The sequence below is a fragment of the Sphaerodactylus townsendi genome, linkage group LG15, assembly GCF_021028975.2.
Source record: "Sphaerodactylus townsendi isolate TG3544 linkage group LG15, MPM_Stown_v2.3, whole genome shotgun sequence".
NCBI lineage: Eukaryota > Metazoa > Chordata > Lepidosauria > Squamata > Sphaerodactylidae > Sphaerodactylus > Sphaerodactylus townsendi.
In genome coordinates this window covers 9,597,758-9,620,172 of record NC_059439.1, presented here as the reverse complement: position 1 = coordinate 9,620,172, position 22,415 = coordinate 9,597,758, and the positions used below count along the sequence as shown (strand labels likewise).

At 46.1% G+C, this 22,415-nt stretch overlaps 1 protein-coding gene across 1 annotated transcript; it reads left to right on the top strand.

The window, feature by feature from the left end:
• The first annotated feature begins 5,360 nt into the window (after positions 1 to 5,360).
• On the top strand, positions 5,361 to 17,793 carry LOC125444911 (keratin, type I cytoskeletal 14-like). The gene is made up of 8 exons (XM_048517664.1): positions 5,361 to 5,961; positions 9,846 to 9,928; positions 12,503 to 12,659; positions 13,533 to 13,694; positions 13,808 to 13,933; positions 14,767 to 14,987; positions 15,992 to 16,038; positions 17,460 to 17,793. Exons 1-8 carry the CDS (start codon positions 5,479 to 5,481, stop codon positions 17,555 to 17,557), a joined length of 1,377 nt encoding a protein of 458 aa, XP_048373621.1. The 5' UTR covers positions 5,361 to 5,478; the 3' UTR covers positions 17,558 to 17,793.
• Positions 17,794 to 22,415: the final 4,622 nt, after the last annotated feature.

Below are 22,415 nucleotides of genomic sequence, written 5' to 3'. Positions count from 1 at the left end.
CACACAACACTTGGGGCAGGAGCCAGGCCCTTTCAGAGGTCTCAAGGGCCACTTACAGCTTTTGAGATAGAAGAAGAAAAGAAGAGTTTGGATTTCTCAATCATAAGGAGTCTCAAAATTACTTACAGACTTGTTTCCTTCCTCTCCTCACAACAGACACCCTGTGAGGTAGGTAGGACTGAGGGAGTTCTGAAGAACTGTGATTTGCCCAAGGTCACACAGCAGGCTTCAAGTGGAGGAGCAGGAAAACAAACCTGGTTTACCATATTAGAGTCCGCCACTCATGTGGAGGAGTGGGGAATCAAACCCAGTTCTTCAGATTAGTCCACAGCTCTTTAACCACTATACTGCACGGTTAGGACTGCCAACTGCCTGCAGAAGAACAATAGCTACTAAGAAGAATAAGGCGCCATTGAGTCACAACTGACTCATGGTGAATCTATCCTAGGGTGTTCCAAGCAAGAGATAAAACAGTTGTGGTTTGCCATTGTCTTTCTCTGTGTTGCAATCTGTCTTCCTCAGTGGTTTCCCCTTCAAGTACAAACCAGGGCCAATCCTGCTTAGCTTCCTGATGAGCTCTGGGTTGGGAAATTCCTGGATATTTTGGGGGTAGAACCTAGGAAGAATGGGGTTTCAGGAGGATATGGAGTTCATCAAGGTATATTGTCATAGAGTTCACTCCCCAAAACAGCCATTTTCTCCAGGGGAACTGCTCTTTGTCATCTGAAGAACAGTTATAATTCCAGGAGATCTCCAGTCGCCAGCTGCAGTTTGGCAACCCTGCCTTGCGCTACTCAGGATGCGAACAGAGGCCCTTTCTGCAAGGCGGCAGCAGCTGTGGGGACTGCTCGCACGAGCAGTTCCAGCTCCCTCCCTAGCTGGAGAGGTGGCTCCGCACAGAGCCGTCTCTCAGTTGCCCTCCCCCAATCACCTGCCTCTCCAGCGTCGCACTAAAGGGCTGCAGGGACTTGCCCACGCTGCCCTCCGACCCCTGCAGTCCTCCACAGTGACGCTGGAGAGGCAGGTGAGTGGGAGCGATGGGGAAAGAGGCAGCTTCCCTGTGGTGTGGTTCGCGCCGCGCCGCTGGGAAGATGCAGTTTTTTGAAAAACCTCGCTCAATGAGCGAGGTTTTCAGGGACAGCTTCACACCGCCCGGGGAAAAGCAGGACGGTGCTGCTGCGATGCAACAATGCCGGCCATGCGAACGCTCTCCCAGGGACGGCGTTTTTGCCGTCCCTGGGACGTTTCATTTGGCCCATGCGGAAAGGGCCAGAGATTAAATATGATGCTCTTTACCATAGGATGTTATTTACCTCCTGCCAGGAATAGTTTCAGATGACCCTTTCTATGTGTTAATAATCTGTTTAGTGTTGCCAGATTCGAGTCAGGAAATGACTGGAGATTTTGGAGGTGGAGCCCAAGGAGGTTGGGGTTTGGGGAGGAACTTCAATCCCATTTAGTCTCCTTTCCAAAGCAACCATTTTGTCCAGGTGAAACTGATCTCTGTTGCCTGGTGACAGGGAGTGAGGAGGAACTAAGCCTGAGTGCCTGTGTAGCCCGCGCCCCTACCATGCCCTGTCTGCCCCCCATCCAGCCGCATATACCCCCAGAATCCAGCTTGTCATGCCCCGCGGTGCATTACCCGGTGTGTTGCACCCCTGTCCCCTTGGCGCTACGCTACTGCCTAGTGATCAGTTGTAATAATGAGAGTTCACCAGTCACCACCTGGAGCTTGGCAACCTTGCCTGTGTAAAAGGGACAGGAAATTTTTCCCCAGGCCTGTTGGCAACCTTTTTTTGAGGCCATAATAAAAATGAAAAAAGAACCCCAGTGATATGCGAGTCACATAAAAACAAGTTGTGGAAGATATCAAACCGCGCCCCCCCCCCCAAGTCTCTTTGAACTTGAGACTCAACTCAAATGGTACCCCCACAAATTGGTCCTGTTGAGAGTGTATGACCCATTTGCACATGAAAGGAAACTGCAACAGAACAGCTCATTAATTCTGGATTCCAAAGGCTTTCCCCCCTTTATGGAGACAGCTAAGCCAATGTGAGTGAATGCACCTGGTCCCTAATATAGGAAAATGCTTGTGGAGATTCATGCACCCATTTAAGTTTTTTAAAATTGTTATTTCCGAACATCTTCCTGATGCTACTCTGCAAACAGCTGTCAGAACTATAGAAAGCACATGAAACTTATGGGAATGGGCTGCAGATGGGGTAGCTGCCATTCAGTAGGGTTGACCACTCTGGGTTGGACAATTCCTGGAGATTTGGGGTTGAAGCTTGAGGGAGGATGAGTTTGGGAAGGGGTGCTATAATGCTATAGAGCCCAACCTTCAAAGAACCCTTCAAATGGGATCTCTCTGGTCTGGAGATCAGTTGTAATTTGGAGAGATCCCCAGACTCTACCTGGAAGTGGCAACCTTATATTCAGGAATGAGATTCAAAGATTCTGTTAAGGCAGGGGTGTCCAACTCTGGTACCCCAGATATTCATGGACTACTATCGCCATCAGTCCCTGCCAGCATGGCCAATTGGGAATCGTAGGGGCTGATGGGAATTGAAGTCCATGAACATCTGGGGTGCCAGAGTTGGACACTCCTGTGTTAAGGACACAAAAGTCCATGAATGCAATTAAAGAAAGGTAATACTTGGGCAAATACTTGGCAGTGTAACTTGAACATGGATTACAACTGGCCCGTTGCACAGCAGAACTGACACCCCTCATTTGATCCTCTGCAGATCCTCCCAAGGTCTTCTATGCCCCTTCAGAGCTGCATGTGTCTGTAACATTTGGACTGTAGAGGTCCTTCACATCTTTTTTAGATGTATTCCCCCAAATAGCCCTCTGCAGGCATTCCATTCCATTCCATTCCATTCCTGAAACCTGAGAACCCACTTTTCATCTGAATAAGTGTAAGGGTCTAGTACCCCAGTCAATAACAAGACTCAAGAATAGCGTCAGGAGTTTATTAGCACTGTGTCAGTACCCTATGGCCAGGTAGCCGAGACTGAAGCCCCACCTCCCTGGCCTCCAGTCTAAACCTTCAGATTATAGTATGGTTGGAGTGGGATAGCCCCCACCTTTGCACTCCCCCAATATCAGCATGTGAAAGGACACTTGAAGACAGTTGCAGTAGTTATCTTGTTTTGGGAATGGCTGGGCAACTCCCTGAGAAAGATAGGTAGGGAGAGCCGGGAAGCTCTATTCACTATGTTACAGCAAGAACAAAAGACAGGGGCCTCTGGCCTTGGGCAAGGATGTTACGAGTCCAGCTGCAGCCAGACATGGCCAGGCATGTTACGTGCATTTACGTGCATTTTGGCAGGCCTATGGGGGCAGGGCCTGACAATAAGGAATGCATGTGTCCTTGCGACACACACTATGTGCGTTCACTTCATAGTTTGAAGAACCCTCGCAAATAAAACTTCTGATTCGTACCCACATGGAAGATACATGTACTGCCCCGTTCATACAAGGCTATGACAGTGCAAATTGGGTGCACTGGCAGCTTGCACAAATAGAATGTAACATCTGCACAGCAATGCAACGCCATACGCTTCCAAGTATATATGAGCAGGCCATGGTTTGCTGTCCTGAGATCTTTTTCTTCTTACGCAGTGTAATATGTAAAATGCCTTCCGCTATTGTTTCTAAACCATACAAGTAAGGATGTTTCAAATTAAATTTAAGACACACAAACAATTAACTTCCCCCCCAGCATCTCTCTATTGCTAAAACCTAGATTGGAAGCTCCTTGGTCAGGGATGCAACTCAGTGGCTTCTATTACTCTGCAGTAGTGCCGCTGTATCAGTTGCAACTAATGGCCATAGTGGGTAGGATGAGAAAGAAAAATACAGGCTGACTGGAGCAGCAGACCCAATACCAGCCCCAATAATAAAGGGCTGGGGGAGAGAAGAGGTCAGGAATGGAAGCAATATATGGAAGCAATATATGGAAGCAATAATAAACAAAATGGCAAAATGTAATAATTTTTAAATAAAAATGGGAAATCATTGTTTTGCTAGCCCCCGCTGAATGCCATCCTACCTTTCCCAATGACTTTTTATGAGCAGGACAGCAGTTGGTTATCTTAAAAGAGCTCAGGTACCTAGGCTCCATAGAGAAGAAGGAGAGGAGGAACAGGAGAAGGAGACAGGAGAAGAAGGAGAAGAGTTGGATTTATATCCTGTAAGGAGACTCAAAGGGGTTTACAAACTCCTTTCCCTTCCCCCTCCCCCCCAAACATCCTGTGAGCTGGGTGGGGCTGAGAGAGCTCCAAAGAACTGTCACTAGCCCAAGGTCACCCAGCCGGCATGTGTTTGAGTGCACAGGCTAATCTAGTTCCCCAGATAAGTCTCCACAGCTCAAGTGCCAATGCAGGGAATCAAACCCGGTTCTGCAGATTACAGTGCATCTGCTCTTAACCACTACACCACTGCTGCTCACTGGAGGGCCACAACCTGGCTAAAGAAGGCCACAATTACCTGGGGGAAAAGTAGGGTTGCTAGTTCCCCCTTACTCACAGCAGGGGACTGTGGGATGGGAAATGGTAGGTTTGCCAGATCCAGGTTGAGAAAATTTTGGAGATCTGGAAATGGAGCCCAGGGACCCCAGTGGGGTACAACGCCCTAGAATCCACCCACTGTTTGGAGATGAGCTGTAATTCTGGGTGATCCCCAGGTCCTACTGGCATCCAAGCTAGTCAAGGAAAAACACAGCAAATGCTCAGAAGGCATGATCTTACTATTGCACATTTTCTGGTGTTGCAGATCCATGGTATTCAATAAGGGGTAGTCTCTACTGATCCTTGGCTCCCACCAAGCCCTGGAAAAGTATGCCACGGTGGAAAAGAATTTCTCAGGCACTTTCCACCAAGAGTCCTACACTGCCATCCTGTTGTTAGTAGAAATGACTGTTTATTGCAAACTCGTTGGTGTCAAGAGATCTTTTCCAAGGATTGCTCCCAAGGCTCAAAGTCCCAGAGAGTGCTCTAGGGTATACATATTTAAAGCCAGAGCAGGGAGGAAAAGCAATCAAGGCAGAAACTTCTGTCTTTTTCAAAAGCTATCAAGGTGTGTTCTCAAGGATGCTTTCAACCTTCCACGGTCCAGATACAGGAAACTTAAAATGTAGCCTGGGGCGAGGAGCCACCCTGCCTGAGTCACAGCTTACGGTATCGTTAGAAACAAAAGAAGAAAGAGTAAAATTGCAACAAAGCACACCCTTTTTCTAAGACAAAATTCTGCACTCGGGACGTGACATAAGCATGAATGGAGTAAAAAGATGAGCTTGGAAGTTGGCTTGAGTGATGGGAGTGATGAAAGCTCAAGGGAATGCAAAAGGATTTTTTTTTCCACACTGCCAACGCCTTTGTCCCAGCTATAAGAGGAGAATTACAGACAAAGAGCAGCTATCTCCCCTGAGCCATTCAGCATTCTGTCTTGGGTGGTGCTCCATTTCCCAGCAGGATGACCACCACTATCAGGCAATACACTTCTTCCTCCTCCACCAAGGGGCCCATGAGTTTTGGTGGGGGCTCCTCGCGGCTTTCCTCCGTACATCTTGGAGGGGGATACAGTGCCCCGAGCATCCATGGTGGATCTGGTGGCATGTCCATCTCTTCTTCCCGCTATGTCTCTGGAGTGGGCAGCTCCCTTGGTGGTGGCTACGGGGGCAGCTACTGCAGCAGCAGCTTTGGAGGTGGCTTGGGGGGAGGTTTTGGGAACGGCTTTGTTGTTGGCGGCGGGGATGGCCTCCTGGCCGGGGGTGAGAAGGAGACCATGCAAAACCTGAACGACCGCCTGGCCAACTACCTGGACAAGGTGCGTGCTTTGGAAGAGGCCAACACCGAGCTGGAGGTGAAGATCAGAGAGTGGCATAAGAAGCAGGGACCCCGTCCAGACCGTGACTACAGCCAATATTTCAGGACCATTGAAGACTTGCAGAGCAAGGTATGGGAATGGGTCTTCAAGGAAATATTGAATGCTACTGATGGGGGCATTCTAGCAAACAGTGTAGCAAGGCATGAGATATGTATAATTCTGGTGAACAGACAGCAGAAAGAAAGTAGGAAGGTAGCTGTGAGGAAGTATATTAAAGGGATGCTGCAGTGCCCTGAGAGTCTTCATTATCAATGTTATTAAATGAATGTTTAAGAAGAACTTCACTGAATAGGGCATTGCAAATCTAGGCAAATCTGTTCTGGCACACACACACACACACACACACACAAATAGTGAGGTGTTACAGAGCACAAGATGACATACTATAACAACAACTATAGATTTTGTACCTGATAGCATAAAGAGAACCAGTGAGATACAGTGGTTAGAGTACTGAATCTGGCAGACCGTTTGAATCCCACTCTGCCATGGAAGCTTGCTAGATGGCCTTGTTGGGCGAGCTACACACTCTCAGTCTTACCTACCTTGCAGGGTTGTTGAGAAGATTAAATGAAAGAGAGGGAAATTATGTAAACTGTTTTTGGCTCCTACTAGGGAGAAAAACAGAGCACAAAGAAAGCGATCAAGTAAATAAAGGAAGATTGTTCTGCTCTCCTGTCTGCCAGTTGCAATTACAAAGCGGAATGGGAGAGATTTATGGAGCTTGAGGTTAAACTGATTTTTGGAGGGTACTCATGATAACTGAATGGTACCCCTGGGCTCAAAGGCAGAGTGCCTGTAATCATCAGAAAGGGAGGGTTGTGAGCATCAGGCTTCCCTGCAGCATAAAGAGCAGCAGTGGCATCGTGGTTATGAGCAGGTGCACTCTTATCTGGAGTACCAGGTTTGATTCCACACTCTGCCACTTGAGCTGTGGAGGCTTATCAGATGAGCCTGTGCACTCCAACACACGCCAGATGGGTGATCTTGGGCTAGTCACAGCTTTTCGGAGCTCTCTCTGCCCCACCCACCTCACAGGGTGTTTCTTGTGGGTCGGGGGCAGGGTAGGGAAAGAAGTCCCTTTGAGTCTCCTTACAGGAGAGAAAGGGGAGTTATAAATCCTTCTTCTTCTTCTTCTTCTTCTTCTTCTTCTTCTTCTTCTTCTTCTTCTTCTTCTTCTTCTTCTTCTTCTTCTTCTTCTTCTTCTTCTCCTCCTTCTCCTCCTTCTCCTCCTCCTTCTTCTTCTGACTGATCACAGTTGGCAATAGGATGCTTGACTAGATGGACCACTGGTCTGATCCAGAAGGGCTAATCTTATTTTAACTGGGATGTGACCGGGATCTGACTCAGAGTTATGTATCCTCCTCTGTACTGAATACACAAAGAAAGTAAAAAGAAAAAAGTTCTGCACAAAGGGAACTCCTGCTCAGCACCAAGAGGAGCCAGTGTTTGCTAATCCAAAGCAAACATTGACACAGCTTCTATCAGTTTACACAATGTGTTGTGCAGTGTTCAGGGTTATGGAGAACCCATTTTGATTCTGCTCAAGCTTGTCTTCATAGCCACAAGGACTAGAAATTTGCTTTTAAAAAAATTAAAGCTGATATTTCTGAGTCACTTGCTAGAAGTATGCATAGTGGAATCAAATGACCCTGCAATTGGCACAGTTGCTGCAGATTGTGTTCTAGTGATCCTTGCGCTTAAAGCTCAGATTGAAAATCCCAAATAGCCTCCAGCTAAATCTAAATCTAATTTGGGTGCCTTCCCAAATCCTGGCCTTGAATGTTGCTAAGAGTGAAGGCTGCTGATGTGGATTCACCAACAATAGAGATCGTCCTGAGCAGGACAACAACTTTAGACCCAAGAAGGCAACAGCTGAAAGCCAGAATGCATTGCCCCAAGACAGCAGAAATTTTATCCCAGTCATCTGGAGAAAGATGACTTTCAAAAGGATATGGCTGTTGCAACTGATGGCTGAGCTGACAGGCACATTAACTCTTTTATGTAGCGGATATTATTCATCTTCCAAATATGTCCTCTTTGTGCCAATGGCTGAGCTCACCAAAGGGCTCACAGCTCCTCTGGGCAGGGCAGGGCAGGTGTATGAGCCTGTGATGTCGTTCTGGCCTTTCGGTAGCTTTGCATGCCAGATAACAAGTGGCCTGCCAACTTCTCCAGCAGGCTTTCTTCCAGGTTTCCAAAGAAATAATCTCCTCTGTAGGAGTTTCCTCCTCCAGACAAAATAAAACAAGACAAGAAAGCTCCCGGCTACAAGATGTTAAGAAAGTCCAATAGCCTTTTTATTCAGGAACCAAGGAAGTCTCCTCAGGTAATCAAGAGAGACTGGATCATAGTTTCAAGAAGCCAGACCTCCCAGTATGTTTTCAGCCTTGTTGTCCTGATCAGTTATCTGCTCTCCCTAGCTGGTGCTTGTTATTAGCCATTGCCATTAATCACCCTCAGGTGTTTACATTCTAGGAGATAACCTCCTTTCCTACAGGCAGCGCCCCAACTGGTAGTGCTCGAGGCTGCCATGCAACTCCTACATACAGCAGGGCTCAGCTCTATCTGATGCAGTTCCATTTTGACTGGCACTGATCAATAAAATTTGGCAATCATCTTGTGGAAGAGATTACGAGCAGTCTGTCTATTTACCAATTTAGTTATTTAAGATGTTCTAACAGATCTATTTAATTCAACCTTGTAAGAACCCTACTAAGTTAGCAGTAACATTGAGAGGAAAGATGTAATGTGTGGGACTTCCGAATTTACTAATGGGTTACCTGCAGCTCTTAACAAATGCACATCAAATTAGTTAAATACAATTTCCCTTTTCCCACCCATCCATGTTAAGAAATGATGGTATTTTATTTTTGTGTGAAGGTTTTTACTGTTAAGGTTTCAACAATGTGGTTTTCTTTATAGTTCCTAAATCCCAACGATAATTAGGGAGACCAAATGGGCAACCACTGCCTCAGAGAATTGTTTTCTTTCTTGTTTTACCACCCCCTCATCCTTATCTTCTTCTTCTTAGCCTTGTCCCACTAATGCAGGGTCCGCTGCTCGGATTTTTAAATGCCACTTCTCTCGATCGAATGCAATGTCTGGTTGCAGACCTGTAATTTTCAGATCTGCATTGATGGTATCTTGCCATCATTGCTTTGGCCGTCCACATTCTCTCATCTTTATCTCTAGATCTATTTAGATGTTCCTATATTAGCAGCATTTACATATTCCTACAATCAACTAGAGACAGTAGTAGTCAAAAGCCCCGTGGTGTGGAGTGGTAAGTTGCAGTACTGCAGTCAAAGATCTCAGTTCAAACCCAATGGAAGTCAGTTTCAGGTAGCCGTCTCAAGGTTGACTCAGCCTTCCATCCTTCCAAAATCAGTAAAATGGGTATCCAGCTTGCTGGGGGTTAAGTGTGGATGACTGGGGAAAGCAATTGCAAACCACCCTGTAAACATAGTCTGCCTTGTAAACATTGTGACATCACCCCAGGGGTCTGTAATCACCTGGTACATGAGTTTCTTCAAGCCTTATCTGGAAAACTATTGATTTTTGCAAGAAGATTTATGCGCCATAAATGCTTCTCAAGAGGGTCCCATAATTAAAAGAGCACTTTGGGCTCCTATTTGGGAGACTTGTGGTCCAGAGTTGTAAGCTGCAATACTGCAGTCTATGCTCTGCTGAGTTGGATCCCAACAGAAGTCAGTTTCAGGCAGCTGACTCAAGGTTGACTCAGCCATACATCCATCAGAGGTTGGTAAAATGAATACCCATTAAAGAGGGGTGCAGTGAAACTGTTAGACAGATTTAAACATCTCACCATGGTATCATCAACTCTAACCAAAACATCCATTGCTGCCTGCTCTAGTCTTTGCCTGCTCTAGAGTATCCAGTGTGAGCGAGTCTCTTTGTTTGGATTCTCAGGATTCTCCTTCTCTTCCCAGATTCTAGCTGCCACCATTGGCAATGCCAGCATCGTTCTGCAGATTGACAATGCTCGTCTGGCTGCGGATGACTTCAGAACCAAGTAAGCTTTGTTTCCGTGCATTGTATATTGCACAATGGAAAAGTATTTTGCATTTCATGGGTGAGTCTGCAGATGCTGCTATGGACACATAAAAGACTGGAGCTTAATTTCCAGGGTCACAGGCTCAAAGTTGGATTCAGATATAGGTACAGCAACACTGAAACAGATTAAAAAGTCACTAAGGTCGTTTCTGCACAGCCCAAATATAACAGGCTGAGGAAGCTGTTTATTGAATTTTGGGGGAGAACTTCACACAGGGCTGTTCCCCAAAATGGGTTCAACCAGTTATATTTCCCGCAACCTTGGTTTTACAAAACTTGCAAAACTTGCAATCTTTTTGGAGAAACCAAAGGAGCCACAGCAACCCAGACTATTTGCAATCACTTCCTGGAATGGTGAAATCTCCAGTGCAAAGGCAAATGGGGAAACCGGGTTCATTAATAATGTGTTACATGTGTTATTAGTGTGCTGTGCAGAAACCATCTAAGATGAGATGTGGAAACAGAGACTGGTTCAGAACACAAACAAGATGTACTTAGCAAGAGAAGTCAGGAAGTCCTCAAACTACTTTCCATCATCAGATACCTTGCAAAACAGGCTCTACCACAAATATCTCCAACCTTTCCCTGTAATTTCTGCCTGAGACCACTTTTCATTTCCTCCAGATCTCTGTTTGATGTCATAATGGTTCTGTTGACCATGCAAAATTATTAAGATCTTCCCAATTGGGCTATCATTGGTTTACCTGCTCTGTTGTCATGAAGAATTCTTTCCAGCATGCCCCATCCATTAAGGCTGCACTGTGTGTGTAAAATGCAGTCAAGTCTCAGCTGACTTATAATGGTCCCATAAGGTTTTCAAGGCAAGAGACTAACAGAGGTGGTTTGCCATTGCCTGCCTCTGTGCCATGATCCTAGCATTCCCTGGAAGTCTCCCATCCTAAAACCAATCAGGGTCAACCTTGCTTAGCTTCTGAGATGTGACGAGATTGGGCTTGCCTGGGCCAACCAGGTCAGGAACATTGAAGCTGCATTAGCCTGCACTAGTAATTCCCAATCTTTTTTACTTGCGTACTCCTTGGCAATCCATTTCCCTAAAACTGTACCCCCTTATTAGCAAACCCATTCTGTAATTTTTTTGCATATCCCTAAATATTGCCTGGGCTTTCAAAGCGTTTGGTAGTTTTGCCCCCTTTAGATGCAAATAGGCAGACAACATCCATGATTTTGAATGGTATAGTGCAGCACCTCCCAACCTCTTCTGTATGGTGGCCCTTAAGTCCAAATTTACCTGGTATGGTGACCCATCCAAAGCCCAAGGATTTTTGACTCCCTGGGCAAACTATGAACTTAGCACCCATCTAGTTCAGCAATCTATTTTCTACAGTGGCCATGAGTGGCCAGATGTTTATGAGAAACCAACAAACATCACAAAAGCGTTGTAGCCTTCTCCACTATGAACCCCAACTAAGCCATGTTCTGATATATACAAGCTTTGTAGATAGAGGTGACATTCCAGCCTTTGAGTGGAATGGTGGTCCCTCTCCTTCCTCATTACTCCCTCCAATCCTCCTTAAGAGTCTATGAAACTTGTTCTACCAACCCTCAGGCCATGTTTGACTTGATCAACATATATATGCAATCAAGGAAACTACAAACTAATGTATGAAATGGAACATACTGTTTCCAGGGTTCACTCTTAGGCCTTTTCCGCACAGTCAAGGGAGAGAGCCTGCATCGGCATTAATCATGCTGATGCAGGCTCTGGGGCCATTTGCACAAACGGCCCCATGGGCTGCGCAGCTGTTGGAGCAGGCTCCGCACAGCTGCGCATTCCCCTCCCCGGCCCCAAATGCCTCCTTACCTCCTGCTGGCAGCCGTCACTCTGCTGTCGCTCTGAGGAGGCCAGGGGACATGCCCCCATGGCCAGAGTGTCAGCAGAGTGACGGCTGCCAGCAGGAGGTAAGGAGGCGTTTGGGGTCGGGGAGGGGAATACGCCGGCTTCCACCTGCTGCCGTTCGCATGGCAGCAGATGGAAGCTGGCGTTTGCAGAAAAACTCGCTCCCCGAGCTAGTTTTGAAAACACTGTTTGGGCGGGAACAGAGCGCCGCTGGATCTATTTGGCAGCAGCGCCTGTGCGAAGGGTCCCCGCCAAAATGGTGTTTTACTGGGCTGAAGGAAAAGCCTGTGCAGAAAGGGCCTTAGTTTCCAAAACAAAAGAGAACAATGGAAAGGGCAGGGGTGGCTGTTAGGGAAGGGTGGCGCACAACCGGTGGTGATATTCAGCAGGTTCACACCACTTCGGCAGAACTGGTTGTTAAAATGGTGCTTGTAAACAACCAGTTGTTAAATTATTTGAATCCCACCACTGCACACAACCCACTTTCAGATGCTTTGTGACCCACTTTTGGGTCCCAACCCACAGATTAGGAAACATTGCAATAACCAATAGGAAGTCTTGGCCTTGACCTTGGAAGAGAACTTTTGAAATGTCTTCATGTAGCTACATTGACTACATTGGAACAAAATGGAAAAGGATATCTTATTTAATCTCCTCTCCCTTTCCATTTCGCAGATTTGAGACAGAACAAGCTCTTCGTATGAATGTTGAGGCAGACATCAATGGACTACGCAGAGTCTTGGATGAGCTGACCCTGTCCAGGGCAGATCTGGAAATGCAGATTGAGAATCTAAAAGAGGAACTGGTTTATCTGAAGAAGAATCATGAGGAGGTGAGGGGCGAGCCACCAACAAACCTCTGCTGATCATGTGACTGGTGTGGGGGTGCAATTACTGCAGGAATGGTGCTTTAAAATCCTACATGTTGGCCTCCATTCTATAGCCAACTAGCCTGTCAACTTTGTTGCTATATTGCACATTCAGTCTTCAGGCTGATTTCTGATTAGCTTTATTAGACCGCCTGCTGTTTGTCCCTGATGCCCATTGCTACTCTGAGTAACAGCAAGAGAAAAAAATAAAAGAAATACTGCTGTGCCTGTACATTGCTTCTGGGTATAACCAGGAAGTAATAGTAAGTAACTCTAGGAATCACTGGAAACTCTATAGTTGTACCTGGAAGTAACAGTGACATTACCAACATCATTCTACCTCCTATGTTTGCACCTCCCAACCCTCCCACTAGTTGTCAGGCTCTGTTTGGCCATTGTGTGCCGAAACCAGTGATGTCTTTTGGCTTTCAAGCATGATGTATTTTAGCCTAATAGAAATAGTCACATCTATGAATGTATTAGAATGCACAGCACATCCCAAGATAATGACTTCAGAATATACAGGCAATAATTTTACCATAAAATGGGCAGCAGTGGCAAGCTCATCCCATGTTTGGATTCTTTGCACAGTTGTGGACTGCATAATTGTCCCCAACATTTTGGCTGTTTTGCTAGTGTATTCTGAGATTTCTGCACTTATTTTATCACATTTAATTTGGCACTTTTGGCATTGTGTATAGCCTGGGTATGGTATTTTGCTTTTCTTTATGACTGAATGTCTTGACACCCAGCAGGATCTTCTGTTCAAGGTTCTGGCACTCACGGTCATACCAAGAGTGGAAATGCATATATGCTTTCTCCCCTGCCCCTCCCCAGGAAATGAATATTCTCCGAAGCCAACTGGGTGGAGAAATCACTGTAGAAATGGATGCAGCTCCTGGAGTGGACCTGACCAAGATTCTGTCGGAGATGCGCGAGCAATATGAGGCCTTAGCTGAAAAGAACCGCAAAGATGCTGAGCAGTGGTTCTTCACCAAAGTAAGTCACTGGGGGATGGGGTGGGGGTGGAAATGATTGGATGTCCCAGAGGGGGAAAATGCTTAATTCCATTAGCTGTAGATAATCAGAGTGCCATATCCCTTTTCCGGCAGACTGAAGAACTGAACCGTGAAGTTGCCACCAACACCGAACAGTTGCAGTGCAGCAAGACAGAGATCATAGAATTGAGACGTACCATCCAAGCCCTGGAAATCGATCTTCAAGCCCAACTCAGCATGGTATGGAGATTTTTTTTACAGAGGATGGCATGAATGGAGATTCTACCTTGTGACAACTTCTTCAAATCTTTGATTTGTTGTGTGTTTCTAGCCCCTGAATAGCAAGCAACGCTTTCACTCTCTGGCAGTAACATTAATATACATTTACCCAGAACCTCTTCTCCAAAGCAAATAGCCTGACTTTCCTCCACCTCACTAGAATGGGAGGTGCTCCAGAATTGTTTGGGAGGTATCAAGTTGGCTTCCACAGCTAGCAGCCATTTTTAAACAGTTCCATCCATTATTGGGCTATTTTATGGTGGTACCTGCTCCCTATTCTCAAAATTGCAGCTCTCAGATTCAATAAGGTAGGGGATCCATAGTTTATGGGCTCTGGTGTTTCTAATCTGACACTGTGGCACACATCCATTGTAAGGTTGCCATGCTCCTTATGTCTTCTGATTTGTGTTAAGGGAATCCTTTCCTCTGTGAAACTTTGAAGTGATGGGCAGCTGTAGCACAACATGAGTGCCATCTCCAACTATGTGTGGATGCTGCCTGACCCCACAGAAAGCACAGAGTTGGATGCGACTTGAAATTTTCACTTGTGATGTCATGCTGGTAACAGCCTGTCCACCTGTTCCAGTCATCACTGGATGTTGCAGTTATCAAATGATGACTATGGGAGTGTGAACCAACCCTCCGTTTGATGTCTGAATTAGTCTAAGATCTTCTGTGTGTCATCCATCTCTGAAAACCTCCTGATATCCACATGAGGTGAAAACGTGACGAGTCCAGTTTTCCTCACTACACTGAATCTGACTCCTCACCATACCTCCATTTTCTTTCCTCAGAAAGCGGCACTGGAAGGCACCCTGGCTGAGACAGAAGCCCGCTACAGCACCCAGCTTGCCCAAATCCAAGCACTGATCACCAGCGTGGAGGAGCAGCTGGCGGAACTGCGGTGTGACATGGAGCGCCAGAACCACGAGTATAAGATCCTCCTGGATGTCAAGACCCGCCTAGAGCAGGAAATCTCCACCTACCGTCGCCTGCTGGAGGGAGAGGAGTCCCAGTAAGTAAAAGGAGGTTGCTTTGCTGAAGTTTTCTTGAGTGATCCAAAGAAGCCAATATTTGAGCAAATGTGATATAGGGATTAAGAGGGGCAAACTTCTTCTGAGCATTCTGAGTGACTTTGGGTCAGTCACAGTCGTCTCTGAATTCTCTCAGCCCCACCAACCTGTTCGCCTTAGCATGTGGTGGACTCTACCTTTTCTTGAGGCTTTTTAGCAGAGACTGGATGGCCATCTGTCAGGAGTGTTTTGACTGTGTGTTCCTGCATGGCAGGGGATTGGACTTGATGTCACCTGTGGTCTCTTCCAACTCTATGATTCTATCTCCCAAGTGGTCTATTGTGGGGAGAGAAAGGAAAGGAGTTTGTAAGCCACTTTGAGACTCTTTACGGTTGAGAAAAACAGGGTATAATTCCAAACTCTTTTTCTTTCATGGCGTGAAGTAGTGATACATCTTCCCAACTCTTTTCAAGTGGATATAAAATTATCTCACTTTGTTACACTGGATAGGATGAACCAATTCCTGGCTAAATGGAATCTGATTTCATGTGAATAAAACTAACCCATTCCCTTTTTTAATATCCTACTCTGAGAATGGGAAGGAGATGCTGTTCAGATCTCAGCGCTGATGGAGACTGCTGTCTGTGATGAAGCTCCCCTCTCACAAAAATCAGGAAATTAGAGACATGAGGAGTTTTGCCTATACGACAAACTGTACTGTGATTTTGATAACATTACCCCTCCTTTAAGTTCACTGACTATTGATCCAATGGGTGAATTCTTTTACTAGTAGGCAGTCTTAGTTGTTTCCAGATTTGAAAAGTACTTTCTGTGGTACCATCCTAAGCAGAGTTACACATCTCTAAATCCATTGAATCCAGTGGATTTAGAAGGATGTGACTCTGTTTAGGATGTTACTGTTAGAATATTTCTCTTATAGAATACTTGACTTTCTGCTCCGCATTATAGAAAAACTAACTTGGCCTTATTTTTCCCTCACTTCTAGCATCAGTTCCCAGTACAATGCAGCCATGTCACAATCTGGGAGAGATGGTAAGAATTCATCCCAACTAGACCACTAACAGTGAAATCCTTAAAACGCTTTCCTGGGAGTAAGCCTCACTGAATAACATGGAATTTACTTCTGAGTAGATCTTGTCTAAGCCTGCTAAAGTGTTTACCTTTTATAAATGTTAGCAAATGTTGCTAACTAAATGGGGAAGGCACACCAGCAAAACAACGCATGCCACTCTGCCACAAACGTCACCATTTCGAGAAAGAACAGCCATAAGTTGTTCAGCAAAATATTAATGTTCCCCCCTCCCTTTGGAATCAATCAGTATTCATTTACAGTCAATGACCAGCACAGGAGGGGGAAAAACCTTGTTTAAAAAGTAAAAAAAGGATACAAATGCAAATATAAGTAACCTAATTAATATTCATGATACAGTTCAGGGGAATATTCTTCATACGGAGTTAACTGCAGTTCTCCTAATCTTGCATGCCACCAGACCAAATTTAGCCACCTTATGGGTTATTTAAAAATTCTTATTAGAAAGTAAGAAGGCAAGATAAAACTGCCTACATTACTCAAGGTGACCCACAAGTATTGGTGTTAGAAAGGCTATGAATCTGTACATAAAAAGTACAGTCCAGCAGAACTTGTTCAGCAGTTTCGAGGCTACCATCCCTGCAAGGACACAGCTGTTCTACAAAAGGGATTTTCTTATATCTCCTGTCTGTTACTGCTGAGGGACCTTTACCATTTAATTCCCTTTAACAACTCATAGCTGATAATGGGGTAATAAAAATGGCCACCTGCATAATTTTGGATGTTCAACACACAAAATATTAAAAAGAGAAAAAGAGATTTTCCTGCAATGGCCAGGCAATGATGAATGTGTTACTGCAGATCTTCGAGTGAAATGGTGGTCATACTTGCTGCCACAGGGAGAAAATGCTCTTGGGGGACCTGTGAAATGGCGGGCGCTCAGAGAATCTGCCCACAATGGGCTGGGTGAACTGCACAGAGTGGTGGGCAGGCAGCTTCTTCCTGGAATGGCTCATGGTGGCGGAACCTACAATTAATGAGTGGAAGGGCGGAAAATAAAGTGTCTCCTGCCTGTTGTGTTTGTGCAGGAGCTCTTCCAACCTGGGCTTATGCAAAAAGATGGTTAGCTTAGCGATTTTTGTAAAACCCAGATTGAGAGAAATATGAAGGGCCTGAATAATTTTGGGGAAGAAACCTGTGCAAAGTTCTTCCTCAAAACACTATACACAATGTCCTGAAGGTGCTATATTTGTGCTATGCAGAATCCACCATGGATTGGCTCCCATTACAGCCTCTCAACCAGGCAAGGGCCCTTTCTAAACTCTCTAGCATAGCTCCCTTGCCTGAGCTCTCCGCACAGCAAGCTGTTTGAGCAAGCTATGAGATTTTGAGGAACAACTGCTTCTCCCTTCTTCACTCACAGTGACCAAAACCACACGCCAAGTCCGCATGATCGTTGAAGAGGTTGAAGATGGGAAGGTGGTCTCTTCTCGAGAGAAAGTTCAACAATCTAGTTACTAGAAGGTATAGTTCTACTGAATGCTTCAGAGACAACTGAGAGAAGTTATTGAAGCAACATCTCCAGGCATCCAGAAGAGAGCAGCCTCTGTGCTTCTGCACGGAACCCTTCATAGAAAAAGCAGAAAGCCACCCAGTTCTGTGGCTTTTTCAGTGTCCCGACTCACCCTTCATATCTGTCATGTAACTGTCCTGCCCATTAGAACAACTAATAAAATCTTGTTTCCCCAGTCATACAACCAACAGCTGTTTTCTTGATAGTAAAACAGGGTTCTTAAGCTTGCCCACCACAAGCTTCTGTGGTAAAGGGTAAAAAAAGATTCCTGAAGGGAAAGAGCCAGGGTGGTGCAGTGGTTAACAGTGGTGGACTCCAGTCTGGAGAACCAAGTTTGACTTCCTTCTCCTCCACATGAATGATGGACTCTAATCTAATGAATCAGGTTTGTTTTCCCATTCCTCCACATGAAGTACACTGGGTGACCTTGGGTCAGTCACAGTTCTCTCAGAACTCTCTCAGCCCCCCTTACCTCACAAAGTGTCTGTTGTGGGGAGGGGAAGGGAAGCCGATTGTAAGCCTCTTTGAGACTCCTTAAAGTTGGAAAAATCAGGGTATAAAAACCAACTCTTCTCTTTCTTTGAACCTTATTTGTTTCTCCACTCTTGCATTCCTACTGGGTGACCTTGGGCTAGTCAGTTCATTCAGAACTCTCTCAGCCCCACCTACCTCACAAGGTGTTTGTTGTGGGAAGAGAAAGAGAAAGGAGTTCACAAGCCCCTTTGAGTCTTTTTACAGGAGAGAAAGTATAAATTCAAACTCCTCTTTCTCTACTTCTTCCTCATCTTCTTCTTCTCATAGATTTGGCTGACACAGCCCTTTATGGAAGCATGTAATTCTACCTGACAGAAGCTACATTTATGTCGCGAACCAATTACTTCTCTTTCCCAACCCCCAACCCCCCCCCCCCGCCCTTGCCATGTAAGGCCTCAAATCTGCCTAGAAACTCCAATAGGGTTGAAAAGTTCCCCTTGACTACCAGTGGTGGAATGGAGGGGTGGCGTTGACAGGTCCAGGTAGAGAAACCTTTGGAGATTTGGGGATAGAGACTAGGGAGGACAGGGACCTTGGAGAGGTACAATGCCATAATGTCCACCCTCTAAGGCATTCATTTTCTCCAGGGCAACTGAGCTCTGTAGTCTGGAGATGAGCTGTAATTCTGGTCTCACCTGGCTACTTTCTGGTCTCCAAGTTGTTTTCCTGGTTTCTGTTGCTCCCCAAAGCCCTATCCAGGCAAATGACAGACTTTCTATCCATTTAACTCTTCTCCTCCTTCCCAGAGGTATGTAACCTCTTGATGGCCAACACTGCTTGCTTCCCTTTAGGCAGGGATTTGCTGGCATGACTGGAAGGTAGACCTGCAGGCTGTCACATGCGGCATCTTACAATAACTGGAGTAATGATTTCAACACTATTGCTAATGACTTATTTTGTCTGGTACCAGAACTTTGACCAGGTTTGCGGCCTCTTGTCATGCCATGCTTACACTTATACCACTGTACAAAATGTGCCGAGGAGCGAACAGCAGTTTTAAATGGTTTGTCAGCACTGGTGTTTTCCGCACAGCCCAGATATAAAAGGCTGAGGAAAGTTCTTCCCCATTTTGGGGAAGAACTTCACACAGGGCTCTTCCCCAAAATGGATTCAGCCTGTTATAGCCCCTTCAACCTGGGTTTTCACAAAAATCGCTACAATAGTGATATTTTTGGAGTAACCAAAGGAGCCACAGCAACCCAGACTGTTTGCAATTGCTTCCTGGAGGGGTGAAATCTACAGTGCAAACAGCAGAAACTGGGTTAATTAACAACGTGTTACAAATGTTATTAGTGAGCTGTGCAGAAACCACCACTTGGTCCTGATTGAGTGGAAAGGTATCTCTGTTGCTTCCCAGCTATCCTTGGTCTTGATTTGCCTCCTCTCCTCTTAGATCATCTGAATTCTGTAGAAGATTTGGCCATCATAATCCCAAGTTTTGTGAGCAGCATTTGTTAAAACCTCTGCTTGCATGCCTTTGAAATGATCTCGCAGATCATCTTACTGAGCAAATCAAGGGATGTTTGATGCAAGAAGATCCTGATGTATGTGATAAAGCAGGACCAATAAGAAAATGCAAAGCTAATAGGAAAGTGAGTCTATCAACATCCAGTGGTTAACCAGTGTTTGCAGCGAACTCTGCTTTGAAGAACTGGAGAACAACAAAGGAATCTTTATTCATCATCAGCATTAGGGTTGTTTTGCTGCAGGTGAAAGAGACTATTCAATATGAAACACAGACAGGTTTGCCCAGATATCAAAGACAGGAACAAGAAGAAAAAGAAAGCACTTTCCTGTCTGAATACATTTTACCAAGGATGACAAAAAATAACAGCAACTTGTGATGGTGGAACTGGAATCCTCCCTGTTGCCTTCAAGGGAAGAGGAGGACATTTGGGAGACAGTTAAAGTTTTATCTCTTGATGCTCTGCTTAATTTTTATGATGTCTACTTAAGTCTCTCCTCAGGTGGAATGGGTTTTGTTGGAAAGCTTCCATTCTAAACTATCTTTCTCCAGCTCTGAAGGCTAAGTCTTGGTCTAGATTATGCAGGCATCACAGAGACATTTCTTTGTTCATCTGACATATAAGTTTATTTAAAAGACTGACCGCATGCATATTCCACCTCAGGAAACCACTTGAGAGCTTCCATGAGGCTTTCCTGAGGTGTGGTGTAGTGATTAGGACTGATTGGGAGAACCGGGTTTGATTCCTCTTTTTTCCAATTGAGCGGCCAACTCTAATCTGCTGAATCAGATTTATTTCCCCACTTCTCTACATGAAGCCCGACCCTGGCCCAGTCACAGTTCTCTTTGAGCTCTCTTGGCCCTAACTACCTCTCAATGGCCGTTTCCGCACGGGCGGAATATGGCGGCCTGGGGACGGCAAAAACGCCGTCCCCAGGCCACCATTTGCACAGGGGGCACAGCTGCTTCGCAGCCGCGCTGCCCTCGCGCCGCCCGCCCGGCGCTGAGCCGGCGTTTCCAGAGTGCGCTGGGAAGCGCACTTTTCTGGAAACGCCGGCTGGAAGCCGCTGCCGTGCAAACGGCAGTGGCTTCCCGGTGCTTTCCCCCCCACACTCCCTCCCTTCACTTACCTGCTCTCCGGTGCGTCGCCGGGGCCTGGGGACACGCCCCCCCTGCTCTGCGACACGGAAGCAGGCGCGCAGGGCAGGGGAGGCGTGTCCCCAGGCCCCGGTGACACCCCAGAGGGCCGGAGAGCAGGTAAGTCGACTGGGTGACGGTGCCCAGCGGCGCCGTCTTCCCGGTTCTTTCTGGGACCGTCCATGCGGACGGTCCCAGCGCCGTCGGGTTGGCGTCAGAAACGCCGACCCAAGCCCTTCTGCCTCCGTGCGGAAAGGGCCAATGTGTCTGTTGGGTAGGCAATGTGATTGTAAGCCACTCTGAGACTCCTTACAGTAGAGAAAAGTGTAACAATCAACTCCTCCTCTTCTTCCTCTTCTTCCTTCTTCAATTTTCACCAGTGTGAGAACTTTTGCTTTACACTAATGGAGAAGGAGGCTTTCCTGAGGGTCCAGCTAATTCTGAAGCCATATTATTAAAGTATCTATTTAATTAGTTTACCCATTATACAGAATAAAAACAGATAATTAAAAAAACAGGTTCTGGAACCAGATCCCAACATATATTGCATGTAAATCATACAATTATAAGGCACAGATTGAAGAATATATCAATGACCAGCAAAACCATATGCATTTTGGCCCTTGTGACCTTCCTCAGTGGCCAATAACAATATTTCAAAAAACATATATTCAGCTCTACATGTATAAATCGAAACCAGGAGCTGCTTTCTCCTAGTTGTGTAACGGATAAAGATTTATGAAGTGGATCTAGGGTCTATTGCGTCAAAGATCTTCTATACTATTTGCACAAACAGCTAGGATCTTCAAAACATTTTAAATCTTGTATTGATTTGTTGGGATCCCTAAATATGTGTAGCATCAACCATAAATTGCAATTTACAACTCTTGGCTTGGATTTATACATTATGGTTTTGCTGGTCATGTTATATGTTCATCCATTGTAGAAATACTCGGCACCAACCACAAGAAACTTGATTCGATCTGAGGCCATTTCTGCACAGGTCAAAATGACCAGTGTTGGCCCGGTAAAAACACCGTTTGGAGGGAAAGAACTGCACTTAGTTGCCGCCTCCAAATCAAGGCAGTGCTGCTCTCCCTTCCCCCCCCCCCCCAATGGTGTTTTGCTTTTAGAAAACAGTGGCTTCCACCTGGTGCTGAGCAAACAGCACTGGATGGAAGGCGCCGTTTTTCGGCCCTCTGCTTTTGTTATTAAAACTCACCCCCTCTTCCTGCATTGCTCCAAGGGGATGAGGGGACACACCTCCTGTCCTCTGGCCCCCAGGGTGTTGCCAGGGCCATGGGGGCATGTCCCCTCGTCCTGACAGAGCAATGCAGGAAGATGAGGTAAGTTTTAAAAACAAAAGTGGCATGCCTCATGCAGAGGCACTGCTGCGGATGTGTGAGAGCATCGGGGCCACAAGAGCACAACGGTGCAAATGGCCCCAGGCTGGTGCCAGTGTCATGAACACTGGGACTCCAGTGCTCCTGAGGCCGGTGCAGAAACGGCTTGAGTTCCATGACTCAAGGAGGCCCAGTCACATCACAAAAGTCCATGTGGTATAGTTAGAGTTTCAGACTAAGGGCCTTTCCCCATTTACCTTAAGCCCCGCGCTACTCTCCGAAAGTAGCGCGGGATCCCCTGGCACTCCCCACGACAGGGACGGCGAC